General features: G+C 34.2%; 1 protein-coding gene across 1 annotated transcript in view; it reads right to left on the bottom strand.

Annotated features, from left to right (window-relative positions):
* Positions 1 to 10,481: 10,481 nt before the first annotated feature.
* Positions 10,482 to 20,416, bottom strand: part of LOC129889525 (RHOMBOID-like protein 12, mitochondrial) — a 29,499-nt gene continuing 19,564 nt past the window's right edge. The window contains exons 4-8 of the mRNA XM_055964892.1: positions 17,778 to 17,888; positions 12,393 to 12,443; positions 11,538 to 11,642; positions 11,380 to 11,421; positions 10,482 to 10,788 (exon numbers count right to left, since the gene is read on the bottom strand). Of these exons, the coding sequence (XP_055820867.1) occupies positions 10,699 to 10,788; positions 11,380 to 11,421; positions 11,538 to 11,642; positions 12,393 to 12,443; positions 17,778 to 17,888 (399 nt within the window). The 3' untranslated portion in view covers positions 10,482 to 10,698. The remainder of the gene's footprint in view (positions 10,789 to 11,379; positions 11,422 to 11,537; positions 11,643 to 12,392; positions 12,444 to 17,777; positions 17,889 to 20,416) is intronic.

Below are 20,416 nucleotides of genomic sequence, written 5' to 3'. Positions count from 1 at the left end.
CCCTGCTATTCTAGGATGAATTCAAATTAAATGATAAAAAGATTGACGAAGAACACTTACCTCAACAGAGAAAAAGTCCTAGGCATCGAAAAAGTCATCTCTGGGTTTTCTGATTTGACTATATTAAGTTTTGATAAGAGATTGAGTAGAAAACTGACTTAAACACATTCTATCTCTCTATTCTCTCTCTGCAACGGGCCCCTTTTATTGTTGCAAAGCACTAAAAAGAAAAAGAAAAAACACCCCATGCACAACATACTCAACTAATGATCAAGAGATATCAGCTAAACGAAACCTCTCCATTTTGAGTTTGTTTTTCTAACTCATCAATGGTGGGGACTCAGATAATGAAACTATGGCCCCATATACCCATAACAACGGGACATGTTGTACCATCTGATCCTTATAGCAAAGTTCAAGAGTATATTTGATCTTTGTCACGCGTAATTATTTTTATGAATTATATTTGAATTTATTATTTTGATGATCAAATTTATTTTTTCACTCATCTTCCTGTGAAATTTATCATAGATGCTCCTGATTTTTTTTAGATAGAAAAAATAAATTACAAAATAGCCACAAAAAATACTTTTAAATTTTTTCTTGCTTTTTTCATTCACACTTTTGTTTACAACAACAACAACAACAAATTCAGTATAATCACACTTTTTATATATATATTTTATATTTTCATACTAAAGAATGATAGGGAAAAAGGTAAAATAAGAGTAAGAAACTCAAATAATGTAAGTAAATAGAAAGAAAAATAGTTTAAAACACACAAATTATGACCAAATTTATTGTTATACACTCTAACTTTGCAGGGTCCTATGATCAATGAATTATTTTAAGGGAAAATTACACCCAGTGGCCATTCGGCCAAAGTAATTACCAAAAAAATGGACATTCATTGTATAGACATGTATAGTCAGTGTATATTTCATTTAAGTTATATTCAATTTTTGAGTGTATCATAATGTATATTCAGTGTATAGCTCATGTATAAGTAATTTATATTGTATAGTCAGTGTATAGTCACTGTATATTTTCTATGATTTTGAATATTTTTTATGTAAATAAAATATGACTATATTTGTTATAAACTAATTAGTTTATTGTATACATTGGAAATTATCCCTTATTTTAAACTAGAATAAAGTCCACCCTGAAAGTGGACATTCACATTTCTGGCTGAACGTGTCATGTACGCACTGTCACGTGTACATTTACAAAAAGACTATTATTGTCATAAAACAAACTAACTTAGCAAATTAATAAGAAAGAGAGACAGCAAAAGAAAGATAGAGCTGAGAGAATATGAGTGTTCATTAAATTGCACAACACTAATGGCTATTTATAGCCGATGCAAAGAAGGAAAAAGTGAGTAAATTAGTGGGTTAGGTAATGGACATGGACAACCACATATTGTGTTATAACACTCCTCTTTGGATGTCTATATGTAATGTGCCTCATTAAAATCTTTACAAGAAACAATATACGGTGGAGATATGGGGTTACTCTTACTAAGCAAAACCCAGTAAGAAAAAGTCTAGTGAATGAAAAAGAGTACGCACATCTGGTAATACGGCTTGAATGTTGCCTCATAAAACCTTATCAGAAAAACCCAGTGGGACAAAACTTTGGTTAAGGGAAAAAAAGTACAACGCATATTTACTCCCCCTGATGAAAACTTCATTTGATAATTTGGAGATAACGCATTCCAATCTTATATCTTAGATTCTCAAAAGTTGATGTTGATAATGCCTTTGTAAATAAATCTGCAAGATTATCACTCGAACAAACTTGTTGTACATCAATATCACCATTCTTCTAGAGATCATGTGTGAAGAATAATTTTGGTGAAATATGTTTCGTTCTATCTCTTTTTATGAAGCCACCTTTCAATTGAGCTATGCACGCAGCATTGTCTTCGAATATAACTGTGGGTACTTTGGCATCATTTTCTAGGCCGTATCTTTCTTTGATGAACTGTATCATTGATCTCAACCACATACATTCTTGCTTCATGAATTACTATTATTTCAGCATGATTTGAAGAAGTAGCAATAATAGACTGCTTTGTAGATCGTCATGATATAGCAGTTCCTCCGTATGTAAATAGATAGCCTGTTTTAGATTGAGATTAATGTGGGTATGATAAATAACCTGCATCTGTATAACCAATAAGGTTTGCACAACCTTTGTTAGTATAAAATAAACTCATATCAATGATACCCTTTAGGTATCGCAAAATATGCTTGATACGGTTCCAATGTCTTCGTGTAGGGGATGAACTATACCTTGCTGGCAAATTAACAGAAAATGTTATATCAGGCTTGGTTGCATTAGCAAGATACACAAGTGCACCAATAGCATTGAGATATGGTAATTCAAGACCTAGAAGTTCTTCATTCTCATCTGGAGATCGAAATGGATCTTTATTCACTTCAAGTGATCGAACAATCATTGGAGTATTTAGTGGATGTGCTTTTTCAATGTAAAATTGTTTTAAGATTTTCTCAGTATATGCAGAATGGTGGACAAAGACCTTGTCTGCTAAATGTTCAATTTGTAGACCCAGATAAAGTTTTGTCTTTCCAAGATCTTTCATCTCAAATTCTTTCTTTAGATATTCAATCGCCTTTTGGACTTCTTCAGGAGTTCTAATGAGATTTATGTCATCATCATAAACGGCTAGTATAACAAACTCTTATTCCATTTTCTTAATAAAAATACATGGAAAAATGACATCATTTATATAACCTTCATTTATCAAGTACTCACTAAGGCGATATACCACATATGCTCTGATTTTTTCAGACCATATAATGATCTTTGCAATTTGATTGAGTACATCTCCCAAATACTTAGTACATACTTCAGACAATTTTAATCCTTCTAGGATTTTCATGTAAATTTCATTATCAAGTGGACCATAAAGATAAGTTATAACTACATCCATTAGATGTTTTTCAATATTTTTATGTACATCTAAACTAATGAGATATCAAAAAGTCATCACATCCATAACAGATGAATATGTTTCTTCATAGTTGACCCCGGGTCTTTGAGAGAATCTTTGTGCAACAAGGCGTGCATTGTATCTTACAATTTTATTTCTCTCATTTTATATTCGCACAAAAACTCATTTATAGCCAACTGATTTTATACCTTCAGGGGTTTGAACTACAGGTCCAAAAACCTCATATTTAGCAAGTGAGTCTAATTCTGATTGAATTTCATTTCGCCAATCTGACCAATCACATCTACATCGATATTCTTCGATGGATTTAGGCTCAAGACTTTCACTATCTTGCATGAGGTTAAATATAACATTATATGCAAAAACATTATCCACCGTAGTTTTCAATTGATCTAAATTTATTTCATCACCGATAGAACTTATTGAAAGTCTTCATTCACTTGAGCCTCAGGTTTACTGATTTCTTCAAAAATATCAGGGTTACTCAACTATTGACCTTCTTCAGGAGGTTCTTTTCTAGTATCATCTTTATTATTTCTCACGCTTCTCTTTCTAGGATTTTTATCCTTTGAACCGAATGGTCTACCATGGGTTAAGCGTGTTTGAGATTGAGAAGCTATGATACTAGTAGATAGTCCTTTTGGGACATCAATCCGAATAGGCACATTCAATGCACGGATATGGGACTTAGTTTTCCATTTCAAATCAATAAATACATCTGATATTTGATTTTCTATTTTCTATAAGTGGATGATCTTCTGGACTTCCTACTCATATATGTGAGTACGTGGATCAAAATGAGATAGTGATGAAATTTTTCACGCAATATCTCTTTCTCTTTTGGGATTTGTTTTCTCTCCCCCTAATTGTGAGAAATTTGTTTCATCAAACCAACAGTCTGCAAAATCGAGCAGTAAATAAGTCTCCTGTTAACGGTTCAATGTAAAGAATTATGGAGGGTGAGTCAAACCCAACATATATGTCCAACCTTCGTTGAGGGACCATCTTTGTACGTTGTGGTGCTGCTACAAGCACGTATATCGCACAAATAAAAATTCTTAGATGGGTTATATTTAGCTCATGACCAAATACTAATTGTGATGGAGATTATTTTTTATAATTTATCGGTCTGAGATGTACAAGTGTTGTTACATGTAAGATAGCATGACCCCAAATAGTAATCGATAATTTTGTTTTCATAAGTAGAGGTCTTGCTATCAATTGTAGGCGCTTAATAAATGACTCTACAAGGCCATTTTGAATATGAACATGAGAAATAAGATGTTTAATTTTTATCTCAATTGATAAGCAATAATCATCAAAAGCTTGGGATGTAAATTCTCCAGCATTATTAAGGCGAATAGCTTTAATTGGATAATTTGAGAATTGCGCCCTTAATCTTATTGTTTGTACTAATAACTTCGCAAACGCTAGGTTGCGAGATGATAAAAGGCATACATGAGACCATCTTGAGGATGCATCTATTAGGACTATAAAATATCTCAACAATCCACTAGGTGGATGAATAGGACCACATATATCCCCATGTATACGCTCTAAAAAGTCAGGAGAGTTGATGATCTGGCAATTAATTTGCCCCGATAACAAGCAGCACATGAAAATTCATCATTCATAAGAAACTTCAGGTTCTATAACAGATGTCCGATTGAATTTTCAAGAATTCGTTTCATCATTATTGATCCAAGATGACTTATTCGATTATGCCATAGCATAAATGTATTTAGATCAGTAAACTTCTGGTTTATAATCAAATGTGCCTCAATTGCACTAATTTCTGCATAATATAGGCCAGACGACAAAGTTGATAATTTTTTCAAGCTATATTTTTGGCCTGAGACATTCTTGGTTATACCAAGGTATTCAATATTTATTTCATTTAGTGTCTCAACATGATATCCATTTCTGCGAAAATCTTTAAAACTTAACAAGTTTCTTGGGGATTTAGAAGAGAACAATGCATCTTCTATAACAATCTTTGTCCCCTTAGGCAGCAATATAGTAGCTATTTCGGTGCCTTCAATCATTTTTGAATTACCTGAAATTATAATAATATTTGTTTTTCTTCTAAGCAAGTAAGAAAAATATTTATCTTCTTTAAAAATGGTATGATTTGTTCCACTATAAATTATACAAATATCTTCGTAATTGATTATTGATCAAAATAAAATTTGAGGCATATCCATATTTTTTTCGAAAAGAAATAAAGTAAACATTATAATTAAAACATGGTTCATTATATAAATTTTATTTATTTACATGGATTAGAAAAATATAAACATATTATTTAGTACAGACCAATGAAAAAAAAATTATTTAAATATTATCAGGCTTATCAATATTGATATTTCCTTTTGAGAAATTGAAGAAATCAGCTACATTCAGATGCATAGGCTCAATATTGTCTTTAGAGATAAAGTTTGTCTCTGGATTAATTTTCTCTCTCTTCAAGGATGCCTGATATAGCTGAATCAGATGTTTTGATGAACGGAAAGTTCATGACCAGTGCCCCATACCTCCACATCTATGACATATACTTTCTAAATTTTTTTTTGGTATAGCTTCTTGCTTTTCACTCTTCTTTTTGTATTACTGATAATTTTTATCTGCTAGACGAGCATCATGATTATAATTTCTTTTTCGATCATGACCACGACCACGACTGGTGCTATGACCTCTTTTTCGTTGGTTATAGTTTGTCTGATTCACTTCAGGGAGTGACAAAGAATCAACAGGCCGACTATCATGATTTTTCATTAACAGTTTGTTATGTTTTTCAGCAATAAGAAGGTGAGAAAGTAATTTCAAATATTTTTTAAAACCTTTTTCACGATATTGTTGCTGCAGGAGCATATTTGTAGGTGAAAATGTGGAATATATTTTTTCAAGTTTGTCTTGCTCAGTAATTTCTTCTCTGCATAAATTTAACTGTGTTATAATTCTAAACAAGGCAGAATTATATTCAGTTGTATTTTTAAAATCCATTAATCTCAAATTGAGTCAATCATGACGTGCCTGTGAAATGAAGACCAACTTCAGGTGGTCATATCTTTCTTTTAGATTCTTCCACAGTTTAAGGGGGTCTTTTAATGTGAGGTACTGTAATTTTAACCCCTCGTCAAGATGGTGGAGGAAAAATATCATGGCTTGACACGATCTTGACTAGATGTCTTATTGTCATCTTTGATGGTGTCTGTCAGACCCATCGATTTTAGGTGTATTTCGACATCTAGTGATCATGATAAGTAGCATTTTCCAGATATATTAAGAGCAACAAATTCCAATTTAAAGATATTAGATATTTTAAGAAAGTAAAATTTTTACTCTTTTATTACTTGTTTAAAATAGCTCAACGTGATGAAGACTCGTGCTAATAATGTGTTATAAAATAAACTAATTTAATAAATTAATAAAAAAAGAGACAGTAAAAGTAAGAGAGAGTTGAGAGAATATGAGTGTACATTAAATTGCACAACACTAGTTGTTATTTATAGTCGGTGTAAAGGAGGAAAAGATGAGTAAATTAGTGAGTTAGGTAATACACATGCACAACCACATATTGTGTTATAACAATTCTTTCCTTTTTCCTTTTTTGGTAATTATATTCCCTTTTTTTTTCAGTTTTTCATTTTCTTCCATTTCCCCTCTTAACTCCATTTCCTCCTCGTTTCCACTTCCTTGCTGCACATTCTTCATTGTCTAACTTATACATTACATCTAATTTCATGAATAACAATCTAGATTGAAATTAAGCCCAATTTATTCTATCTCATTTAAGAAAATTTGTTGGGTGAATTTTATTTGTGTTTTTCATTACAGATCTGGAGCGAATTTTGAAAAATTATTTATAAATTTTAACGTGGTTTCCACAGATCTGGAGCAAACTAGAGACGGTAGTCGATTTTTCTCGTGTTTTCCTTATACTGAGAGTAAAATGAAATAAGAGAAAACAAAATAGTGAATAATAAGAAAGGATGATAAACAAAATAGTGAATAATAAGAAAGGATGATAGTCGCCGGAGAGACTTTCAGACATATTTCCTATTTGTGGAGTTATCTCTTTGGTGGGGATAATAATACCAATTCAAAAATATTCAGGGGATCATATGACCTCTGCCAAGTTGGAGTATGTAACACCAATTTCGGTCAAAGTTTGTGTGTGTTTCGAACCATTTTTCCTAAATACATCTATAAGGAAATATTCAATTGTGAGAAAGATTAAATATTACCTGAATTTTACTAGAATGATCAAATATATTTTTACATGAATTAATTTTTAATAAAACGTTAAAATTAATTTTTTAAAACTTTCATTAGACAAAAAGATATATTTAGAGGCCATTTAAGTAATGATAGGTATATATATAAGTCATTTTTGTGAGAAGGAATATATCAACTCGAAATCGTAAAGTTGAGGAAGTATATGATATCCTTTTCCATTTTATTAAGCTTAAAATGAAAATTTCAAAATTAAGCTTTTGACAAAGAGAATATCATTTATTCGCATGAAAAGAATTTTATCCAATTTATATATATTATAATCATAATGATTTCAAAGTAGATAAATAATATCAAAAATAGATAAATTTAAACTACTCTTTGGACAAATAAAGAATAGATAGTTGTCCAATAAAATAAAAACATCAATATCAATTCATACCCATTAGAATTTCATTCAATTAACAATCAAAGTGTCATAAAAAAATTTGCTAACCGTTGAAACTTGGAACCAAGGATAAAAGGAGCTTTTGAAGTAAAAGACTTTTTGCAATCTCGCTCACGTTGCGACAATTATTATTTTTGGGAATCCCGAATATTCTAGATACGTGCTGCGTATGACCCAATTCAGGGGAATCGCTCCCTCCCAATACATTTAAAAAACAATTGACATAAATGATCTCCCATCAAAATAAAAGCCAGCAAATAATATGACAACATAACACAATAAAAGAAAAAGAGAAATTGACATAAATAGTGTCCCATCAAAATTATAGCCAGCAAGTATATATTGTATTATATGACAATACAATAAAAGAAAAAGAGAAATTGATAAAAATAGTCTCTTATCAAAATAATAGCTATATATTTTTTATATGTAAATATATAATTTACATAAAATATCAATTTTCGATAAAAAATTAATGCATATTTTTATATATTTAACTAACGAATTTAATTATTTTTTACAAACCGGCCAAATATGTAACTTACCAAAAAAAAGTAATACCTCTCTCTGGGGGGGGGTTATCAAAATCAAACATAAAATAAAAAGCGATCACTATTTGTTTGGCTTCTCGACTGCAGATAGAAGTGACAAGCAACATTATAGTAGCTATAGCAAGTTAGTGGTTGGTTTAGGATTTTTATGGCACAACGTGAAGGTTAAGTGGAAAAATGTATATCCATTTGAGGAAAAACGTCTGACTACTTGTATTACCATTTAAGGGAAAATGCATAAATTCCTCTCTAAAGTTGTATCGAAAAGTCAATTACACACTTAAACTATTATAAAGATTTATTACACATTTAAACTATCTAAAAGTGAATTTATTATCCCCTAAACTGATGTGGCAAAAAAATAAAAAAATGAAAAAAATATAGCGTATCAAACACTAAAATTAAAGTAAATAAAAAATTAAAAAATAAAAAATCACCCCACCCCACACGTCATTTCTTCTTCACACTCACCTACTCTTTTCTTCTTCACACCTACTTCCATTTACTTCCCATTTTGAATCTTGATTTTTTTTCTTTCAAAACTTATTAAAGTAAAACAAATTTAAAAAATAAAATCACCCCACCCCACGTCCTTTCTTCTTCACACCCACCTACCATCTTCTTCTTCAAGCCTATTTTCATTTACTTCCCATTTTGAATCTTGATTTTTTTTCTTTCAAAACCCATTTTGAAGAAGATTTTGGTGGAGAAGACGATTGGGGGTGTGGGGTAGGGTGTACATGGACCAGGTTGGTTCGGATTTTTTACAAACCAAACCAAACCATTTGTGTCGGGTTATTAAATCTATAAACCAAACCAAACCAATAAAAGTCGGGTTTTTCGATATCAATTTTTCTCGGGTTTTTCGGGTTTTTTCGGATTTTTCGGTTTTTTCAGAATTTTTCGGATTTTTCATAGTATCTAATAAAAAGCACAGAGCAGTACTTCTTAAAATGAGTTCTAGTACAAAATATCAACATATAAGATGGAGGCAGAACACTGTTTGAAGTTTTAACTTTATAATATAACTTTATAAGGTGAGCTTTTTTTGTATATTATTTAGATGAGCTTCTCAAATTCAAATCTAAATGTAAGAAAGAAAATAAAAATTATGAAAAAAATTTTAAAAATATTTATAAATTACATTTTAATAAATATTTTTATGTATAGTATAATTTAAAAGTAGTATATCTATCATCGGGTTGGTTTGGATTCGGTTTGACTTTTTTTAGTTAAAATCAAATCAACCCTATAATGGTCGGGTTTTTTTTCCAAACACCAAACCACTAGTCGGGTTTTATTTCCGGTTTGGTTCGGTTTGTCGGTTTGGTGCGGTTTATTGGTTTGCCCTGTACAGCCCTAGTGTGGGGGGAGGGGGGCGGATGGATGGTTAATAACTAATTAAGAGTTAATTAGTATAAAATATAGTTAATAAAAAAAGTTAATTAATAAGGAAAAAAATATAAAAAATTGAATGAGTGATTAATAATTAATTAGGAGTTAATTAGTGTAAAATATAATTAATAAAACAAAGTTAATTAATAAAGAAAAGAAAAAAATATATAAAAAATCGAATGGGTGGTTAATAATTAAATAGGAGTTAATTAATATGAATATATAGTTAATAAAATTTAATTAATAAAGAAAAGAAAAGAAAAGAAAAAAAATATAAAAAATCGAATGAGTGATTAATAATTAATTAGGAGTTAACTAGTGTAAAATATAATTAATAAAAGAAAAGTTAATTAATAAAGAAAAGAAAAGGAAAAAAATATAAAAAATCGAATGAGTGGTTAATAATTAAATAGGAGTTAATTAATATAAATATATAGTTGATAAAATTTAATTAATAAAGAAAAGAAAAGAAAAAAATATAAAAAATCGAATGAGTGGTTAATAATTAATTATAAGTTAATTAGTATAAAATATAGTAAATAAAAAAAGTTAATTAATAAAAAAAAAGAAAAGAAAAAAAATATTAAAAAATATAATTTCTGATATGGCGCTGACGTGACGACGAGTGTAATACACCACATACTGTGAGAGTGACATTATACGTCTCAGGGGGTAATAAATTCACTTTGGGGTAGTTTAGGTATATAATAGTTCGTCATAATAATTTAAGTGTGTAACTGACTTTTCGGTCCATGAGAATTTATGCCTTTTCTTTACCACTTAATTATGGTTAAATGATAATCAATATAGGTTGTAACTCTCAAGTATTAGAATCCTCATCACTGATTTGGTTAGAAGCATCATAGAATGAGGCTACAAATTGAGTTAGAATTATCCATTAGTGTAGAATCCGACAATTGATGCTATTTAAAAGGGCATTTTCTTGGTACTTCACCCTAGAATAAGGCAAAAAATCAAGTGGGGGAAGGAGCTGGGGATATAAATATATATACTATAAAGCGATAATGCACTTTGGTAAATCCTAGCTATATCAGCCGAAATTACATTTCCAAGGAAATGAGACTTCAGAATCTTCCCCTTCTTACTCGAGCCCATGCAATGGCGGCCATGACAGCCCCACCCAAATGAGCAGATCCAGATACTTGAGTGTCACCCTGAAGTCAAAAGGAAAGGAAGTTGTCATACATTTCAAATGAGTCATTACGAATGTGAACTCCTTTTTTGCGCAAGACTGTAGGGTAGAAAAATGCTCCATTGATAGGAGTGGAGTGTGGACCCCCTACATCTTCATGGTTGAAAGTTAACATCTCAAGCTGGCACGTGAGACGGATCTTAGTGTAGTGCTGTGGTATCTCATCTTATTAGTTTATTTTCTTAACCAACATACACTAACAGCGTGAATATGGGCTTGGAGAAGCCTATTACATGCTGAAAATTCTAATCAGGCAAATCGAGTAGTGGAGAATCTAGAAAACTTAAATAAGGAAGGCATGTAGAACTTGTAGAAGAGAACAAGTAAACTTTACAAAAAGAAGACATTTTGGTTTATTTTCGTTACAACTGAGCCTCAATAACTGCAACCCCTAACACAAATCATGCCCCAAATAATAGCCTAAAACAGCTTCTCTTTCTGATACACGGAAGGAAGTATTGATGTCAGCGCACACTAGTCATTGATGGCTTCATTTCATGATAAAGTTTACAAACTAAACAAAAAATGATGATGAAGTGCAAGAAGCTCATACCTCCAATATTCTTAAGACGTCTTTTCCAATGATGAAGATTCCCTGAAATGATATAATGACCAGTCGCGTAGAAAGAATTAGCCAATTTTACCTGTGGCAACTATCATCTGGAAAAGTACCAAAAAAAGATTTTGGTTAAGAAATACGCAAGTACTTACCATTAAGATTGCTGGGACAGGAATAATAAAGTTCAAGTAGAGAAGCTTTCTGGGGAACAGGAATATGTCAAGCAGCATCACAGCATTTACAGCCCCACTTGCACCCTAAATAGAAAAGCACAAACAGAAGTCAAGGCAAAATGTAAAGATGACATGAAATTTTGGCAGCTTCTCATGAAGGAAAAGGTCAAACTTCATCCATTAACCATTCAATTGGAAGCTTCAAGGATTCCAGAAATCAAAGAGTAGATTTGACAGGAATCTACTCCATGCAAAGGATGACAAACCAAACCAAGAACAATTTTTTTTAGAAGCTTGTATCATTTGCTAGTTCCCACACACTGAGCAGATTAGGGATTCAAAATAGCTATCTGTAGAACAAGATCTAGGAAAAATAACATCGTTTTTGAGTTTGGGTAGGAGTTGTAACAATCAGATATAGGGGCTGGCTAAAATGAAAATTTATGGCAATTTAGGCATCCACGATTTGATAAGTGATAATCTTCCAAAATTATGTTCACTAGTTACAAAGATCAAGACAATGTGTTGGTAAAATTGGAGCAGTTTATTCTATGAAACTTCTCCAACTTTTTTCTCAGACATGATCTAGTAGTTCCAAATACCAAAGGCAAACACTATCAAGTCATGTAAAAAGAGAGGCTTAACAACTGAATTTGAAGACAACAAAGTACTCCGCGGAAAACAATTGATTATCTTAAATATGAATGAGAGAAAATGACAATCTCATTTCAGATCCTTTGGAGCCCATTAATTGTTAGTATGGTAACGCACAGAATTGGAATTGAAGAAGGCAGCGAAGAACTATCAGAGATCAAGAAGAAGACATGAACTTACCAATCCAGGAACTTGTGATGGATGCATGCTCAGAGCTTGTCTTCTTTGTGTCTGCCAAAGAAAAGAGGCAGTCATTAACTACTACAACAGTGAGAGACATAATACTCCCTTCATGTCATTGCGGTCACAATTTATCTGAATGAAGACCTTATATCAATTTGACTTGCATATTTTATTGGTGCTAATGAAGGAAAATATTAAAATATTAGTTGTAAAAGTAGAGAGGGAGACCATGACATCAAAATATAATTAGATCTGAAATTTACCATGAAAAGTGACACATAACTGGAACAAAGGGAGTAATTATGAATTTAAGTGACGAACTTAAATCATGCAATGCAGTCCACTTTAATTTTTTTTTTTGAGATGGTAATAAGCTTTATATTAAAAACACAAAAGGTTGTGTGTGCCATGTTTGCAAAGCGTATGGAGCAAAATGGTATAAACTACCAAAAGTACCGACTTACTTACAGAGAGACTCTAGAACATCCAATAGATACTCAGTATCATCTATGCAATCCTGTTTACACAAAAAGACAACTTAATTTTATCTTCTGCATTGAGCTTCTCTTATCTACTATCCATACTCAGCTTCGTGTTACTTATTCTAACCAGCACCTGGTGGTAGGAGTCCACCAATCTAATGTAAATTGAAATATCTTGGAGTGCAAAGGGTCCAAATTGAGCAGGACCAAAACAAAATACTTGGGAGTGCAAATTCAGTGTTGCGAGGGATGAAAAGGGCATGGAAGTGAGGCTTGCCACTCAACCTATCCCCAAGAAAGGAAGCTTTAAATACCTTGGATCCTTCATCCAGAGTAGTGGGACATCGACGATGATGTCACGCAACGCATTGGGGGCAGCATGGATGAAATGGAGGCTTGCCTCTGGAGTCTTGTGTGATAAGAAGATACCAGCTAAACTTAAAGGTAAGTTCTATAGAATGGTGGTTAGACTGTCGTCGTTATATGGAGTGGAGTATTGGCTAGTTAAGAACTCTCATGTTCAAAAGATGCATATTAAGGAGATGAGGATGCTGAGATGGATGTGTGGACATACTAGGAATGATAAGATTAGGAATGAGCTTATTTGGGAGAAGGTGAGAGTAGCCTCTGTGGCAGACAAGATGAGAGAAGCGAGACTGAGATGGTATGGGCATGTGGCAAGGAGGGGGGTCGACGTCTCAGTTAGGAGGTGCGAGCGATTGGATTTGGGGGTTATGCAGAGGGGTAGGGGTAGACCGAAAAAGTATTGGGAAGAGGTAATTAGACAGGGTATGACGCAACTCCATATCACCGAGGACATGACCTTAGATAGAAAGGAGTGGAGGTTGCAGATTAGGGTAGAAGGCTAATAGGGGTAGAATGTTGTCTTGCCTTGTGACGGTTTAGGGTTGATCTTAGGTCTGGGCGTGTCCTTTTAGTTGTGATACTATTGCCTTTCGATTACCACATTATTTTGCTATTGTTATTGTTCTTGTCTTGTAATATTTGCATCGCGTTTCGTTTTAGCCATTATGCTATATAAATTGTTTTTCTCTCTTATTTGGGGCTGATACTTTTGAGCCGAGGGTCTTTTGGAAACAGCCTCTCTATTTCAATGAGGTAGTGATAAGGTTTGCGTATATCCTACCCTCCCCAAACCCCACTTGTGGGATTTTACTGGGTATGTTGTTTTTGTAGTTATACACCTGTGAGCACATGCTCTGCCTCCTTTCTGGATGGAAGTTCAAACAGGAATAAAAATTCATTCATTTCGTACAAATTGACTCCATGTGAAGAATTCCATGCACTTCAAACACCTCTGGATATCATTTAATGAAGGTGTTTCCTGCGAGGGGACTAGAAATTTACCAACAATGCATCTTCGCAGCACATCTTCCTCCGAAACTTCTATGCCACCTTGGATGACGACACTGGAGCTTTTATCTTTGATGTAGAGATTGCCGACCATTTATTGCTTCTGATGATTTCAATATAGGAGGTTTCAGGTTTTGGGCTTCTGACAGATGGTTTTTGCTTCTCCATTTCTGGGACATTTATGAATCTTGCCATTTTTTGAGCTCTCCCCAAAGTGGCCTCTAATGTAACCTCCGTTAATAATGACAGACTTATTTCCCTCTTCTATAGCTAAGCTAATGTACCTTCCATATTTATTGTATTTAAGAGTGCAGAAGAACTCTGCAAAATGATCTCTCATTTACCTCTCCTGACCAACATTCTTTGTTCCTTCGCTGCCATATTAAATACGTCTGCTATCCATTTCATAACTTTAAGACTTAAAGCTACTTTCCTCATCAAGATTTCTGCTATGCTCGACCCATTCAAGCCTCGAACTAAACATCGTAATGTCATGGAAGTTAAAACCAGCTTGATAGTTAATCCTATCTTTCCCCATATTATCACAAACCTGAGGTTCTGAACAATATTCTAGGGAATGATTGAGGAGAAACTGTTTCTTCTACAGCAAAGATCACCCGAGAATACCTTATGTTATCGGAATAAACTAAGGTTGTTGAGTCTCTGCTTACATTGCCTGGGAGCATTTCGTCCTCCTCACTACTAAGTTTTCACCGTTCTTTCTTGAAAGATATGAGAATGCTTATATGGATGTGTGAAAATACTAGAAGAGATAAGATTAGGAACGAAGATATACGGGACGGGAGTAGCCTTCGTGGTGGACAAGATGCGGGAAGCGACGCTAAGATGGTTTGGGCATGTGAAGAGAAGGAGCAAAGATGTCTCCATGAGGAGGTGCAAAAGAATGGTTGTGATAGGTTTGAGGGGAGGTAAAAGTTGACCTTTGAAGAATTGGGTAGAGGTGATTAGACAAGGCATGACAGATCTTCAGCTCACTAAGGAGATAACTCTAGATAGGAGAGCATGGAGGTCTAGGACTGGGTAGATGGTTAGTAGGTAGTTGAGCGTTTTCTCTCTTCTAAGTGATGGAGCAAAGTTATAGTCAGGAGCATCTACTTTTTCCCCTGTCAATAATTATTATTATGTTAGTATTAGCTTATTCTTCAATTTATTACTACTGTTGTTTTTTTACTTTGGTTATCTCTAATATTTTGAGTCGGTACTTTTCTTTTTTCAATATTTTCATCATAGTTTTTTACTCTTGCATTTCTTTCAAACCATCTTCTGAAAAACTAAGGGTCTATCGAAAATAGCCTCTACCTAACAAAGGTAGGCATCCCACCCTTCCCAAACCTCACACTATATTGGTATGTTGTTGGTTTTCGAAAAATGAATAAATGTCCACTCATCAGGACAAAAAACTCATGCACTACTGAGAAAGTGGAGTAAATCGAAAAACATAACTGACAAGCAACAACTACAACATACCCAATAAAATCCCACAAGTGAGGTCTAGGGGGGCAGATAGAATTTATGCAGACCTTACCACTACCTCATGGAGGTAGAGATGGTGTTTTCGAAAGGCCCTCATATCAAATCAGCAATTCCAAGTACAAAGAAGAAAATATAGCACGTTCAAGGAAATAGTGCAAAGTCTACCAAAAGGGAGCAAGAACAACAACAAAATAATGTAATAATCGAAACACAATAAACAACATACTTTGAAAACAATTATAAATAATGATGGATATCAAAAACAAGACCTACAGTAATACAACTAGTACAATGGCAAACACCAACCATCATAAGCAAGACAACACTATTAACCTTCTATCCTAATATGTGTCTTCCATACCTTTCTATCTAAGGTAATGTCCTCGGTTGTCTGAAGTTGCGTCATATCCTGTCTCATCACCTCTCCTCAATACTTTTTCGGCTTACCCTTGCCTCTGCACATACCCTCTATAACCATCCCCCACACCTTCTCACTAGTGCATATACACATCTCCTTTTTACATGTCCAAACAATCTCAGTCTCGCTTCTCTCATCTTGTCCACCACGGAGGCCACTCCCACCTTATTCTGAATATCCTCATTTCTAATTTTATCGCTCCTACTATGACCACACATCCACTTCAACATCCTCATCTCTGCAACATGCATCTGCTGAACATGAGAGTTTTTGACTGGCCAGCACTCCATCTCATACAACAATGTCGGTCGAACCACCACTCTATAGAACTTACCTTTGAGTTTCGATGGTACCTTTTTATCACAGAAGACTCTAGAGGAAAGCCTCCACTTCATCCACGCCGCACCAATACAATGTGTGATATCCTCGTTGATGTCTCCCTGGATCATAGACCCAAGATACTTGAATCTGTCTCTCTTAAGGATATTTTGTGTGTCAAGCCTCACTTCCATGCCATCCTCATGCATTGCCTCACTAAATTTACACTCCACATAATCTGTCTTGGTCCTGCTCAACTTGAACCCTTTAGTCTCCAAAGTTTGTCTCCACATAACGGTCAATGAACACTACATGAAAGTCTTTTTTTTTCCGGATACTTCTCCATTAGTCTCCTCACAAGATGGATGGCCTCTATGGTTAATCGCCCTGGTATGAATCCAAACTGATTCTCGAAAGTAGACACACTCCTTCTCATCCTCATCTCCACCACTTCCCAAACTTTCATAGTGTGGCTTAAGAACTTAATACCCCTGTAGTTGTTGTAATTTTGGATATCACCTTTGTTCTTGTACAACGGAACCATTGTTCTCCACCTCCATTCCTCGTGCATCTTAGTCGTCTTAAAAATGACATAAAACAAGTCAACCACTCCAAACCTACTCTATCTGAGCTCTTCCAAAACTCCAACGGAATCTCATCTGGTCCTATCACTTTTCCCTTGCTCATCTTACTAATAGCGGAACTCCAAACCTACTCTATCTGAGCTCTTCCAAAACTCCACCGAAATCTCATCTGGTCCTATCACTTTTCCCTTGCTCATCTTACTAATATCGGGCTTCACCTCCTCCACCTTAAAATGCCTACAATACCCAAAATCCCAATGTCTCTCCAAGTGTTCCAACTCACCCAGCAATCTATAATTATACTACAAGCACATACTCAAGTACCACAACTAACTACTCTATAGTAGACCCTAATTATCCCAGAATCATGCTTAATCATACTTTTTGTAGCTTTTTAACTGTGTTCCATTTCCTATATTCTTCCGAACCATTAATAGGCTAAATAATTGAGCTTTTACAGTTCACCTTGTTAAGCTTTCCATGTTTCAATAAAAGAGCATAAAGCATCAACTCTTTAATGTATTCATCATGAATTTTGCATATATATGAATGATGTTAGATATTACTAGGTCATATCAATTGGACGGAGGACATGGTCATCATTTAGTGGGGAGGTAATATAAACAGGTGTAATTACAATATTTTTTTATCAAACTTCTTGATACATTTTTTTTTATCAAATAGATATTATAAGATTGCTGATCAAGATTACCTGAAGTGATGGAGCTATAAAGGCATGATACACCAAGTAAAAAACTGAGCCAGCAACCGCTCCAGATAGATACAGCTTCAGAAGAAACTCAGGCCCAAAAGCTCTACCAATCTGCCAATAGAAAGATATTAATAAGAAAACTTATTAATCAGAAAAAAAGATGTCGAAGTGTGCACATATACAGCAAGATCTTCGTAAGACCCCAAAAGTTGAAAAGTCGGAACGAAGGAAAAACTCTAAGGAAGTGGACTGCCTAAGTTGTATGAATGGACCTACGAGTCATAGAAACTACTACAGATCGTAGGAGTGACTCGTAGGGGAGGTTCTGAAGTTGGAAAGTTTGACTAAGTGGAGAAGTTGGTTTACGACTTGACTTACAACCTGTAAGGAATATTACCAGTCGTAGAAACGAGTTGTAGGGTTACTATCTGAGTTCGGCAATATAACAGGCCTCTATACTTTTGAAACGACTCGACAAGACGAGTCGTAGGATGGTTGACCACTCGTAAAGTGGATTCATAGGATGAGTCCTGAGATCAGACTTTTGGCTAAGTGTAAAGGTCTTCTACGAATCGTTTCTACAAGTCGTAGACTTGTCTACGACCCGTAGACATGATTCGTAGGGGAAGGGTGCAATTTCCAGTAGCTTCTGTTTTGTGCACTTGAAGTTGATGAGTTGGGTCTACGACCCATAGAACATTTGACAACCAATAGAGGGCCATTCGTAGGGTCTTCAGAGTACTTTTAATGAGGGGTATTTCTGTCCTTTCCCATTTTTGGTTCAATGAACCTGGACAGATTTTGGATAATCTTCAAGACCTATAACTACCCTCATTCAACAAAATTCCCCTACTCTCATTCATTCTCTAAAAATTCTCTAAGGCAAAGAAGAAAAGACTCTCCCAAGGATTTCATCTTCTCCAAACTAGGGTTTCAACCACTAAATCTCCATTGTTAGGGCTTTGATAGCTAAGGTATGTGGGTATGCATCCATGGGTTCCTTCCACCCAAGGAGCCCAAAGAAATCTCTACTTTTCTACCCAATTCAAGTATGTATATTTATGGGTCTTCTCAATTTTCATTCAATTGCATGAATTATGATTTATTCTATGATTACAAATCTACTTCAACATAAGCTGATGATAATTGTGCGAAATTGGTGATTTTCTTATGAATTCTCTACAATGCTATCTAGGGTTCATGATCTCATTATGGGGCTTGTTTAATTCTTTTTCAATTGCATGAATTAAGATGTAATTATTGTTTATTTACTCAATTAAGTATGAATTACTATTTAATTGCATCAGTTTTGATGATTTACAAGTAATTTCTCTATAAAGCTATTTAGGGATCATAAATTCCTTAACGGGTCCTCTCGATTATGATTCAATTGATATTGTCCTATATGATTAAGCATGATTTTCATTTAATTACATGATTTTAAGATGATAACATATAGTCTTATGCATTATGCTATGATTTCCAATGATAAGCCATATATTATGAGTATGATTTGATGACGCTTTCAAGCAAGTTACATGAAATGTTTGAAATAAGCTTTATGATGAAATCCAATTCAAGTATGAATGATGGTTGGTCCTTCTCACCTAAGTATGAATGTGTAATGATGAAAGGCCTATACTCACATTACATGAGACAAGATTAAGGAGCTATTCTATGATTATATTTTTATAAATGGTGGACGGGTAGTAGATATGACCCCTTCCACATGATGTTGACTTTATGACTTATGATTTTTCTATTCCGTTGAGAGCTTACCTAGCACTGAGTGGACCTTGGGATAGGCACTCTCTCCCGTAGTAAGATCCCATTGTCCCATAACTACGTCCCACCGTAGGATAAAGGATCACCCGTAGTAGAGGCTTGATTCGTTAAGGGTCACCCGTAGTTGAGGCTCGGTCCTTCATGTAGCTTAGTGGATCCACTTAGGCATATAGGAGTCTACCTTGGCAAGTAGTCTGCCCCTTTCTTCCGGTGTATGGGTAAACATCGGGACTCCATGTTAGCTCACATGGTTTATGTCGGTTGACGGTATCTATCACACATGTCCACGATCTCTCATAAAGCTAAAGGTCCTATCCCACACAAGTTTTATGAAATGAAGTAAGTTTTACTATGATGTCCGTGATGCATTGAACACAAGTTTTAATATGATCTCAAATGCTTTTCAATTCTTATTCATGCTTTTCATTACATTGGTCATGCATCCTATGTTCATATTGATTATGTCTGTATTCTCATTGTTCATGCATATTTCACATACTTAGTACTTTCTATGTACTAACACATATTTGCCTACATTGTATCATAATATAGGTACGGACGATCATACCACGCATCCTATTCGTGGCTAGAGCTTGCTATTACTTCGAAGTTATTTGGTGAGTCCTCATTCATCGAGGACGAGACTTTCTTCCATGTTATTACTTTTGACTCCTTTGATGTTAGGGTGAGCTAGGAGCTTGTCCTAAGCCCCCGTCTAGTACATAGACGCATGTTTAGACATAGAGTTGATGTAGTACGGTCTTGGACATATGACTTGAGTTTTCATTTTCATTCCTAGACTTCTATGATTGAGATTTTTCTTCCGCTTGATTTCATTATATTTTACTTGACCT

This window comes from Solanum dulcamara, chromosome 1 (genome assembly GCF_947179165.1).
Source record: "Solanum dulcamara chromosome 1, daSolDulc1.2, whole genome shotgun sequence".
Classification (NCBI taxonomy): Eukaryota; Viridiplantae; Streptophyta; class Magnoliopsida; order Solanales; family Solanaceae; genus Solanum; species Solanum dulcamara.
Note: the sequence above shows the minus strand (reverse complement) of the source record. Positions and strands in the feature narration are given on the sequence as shown.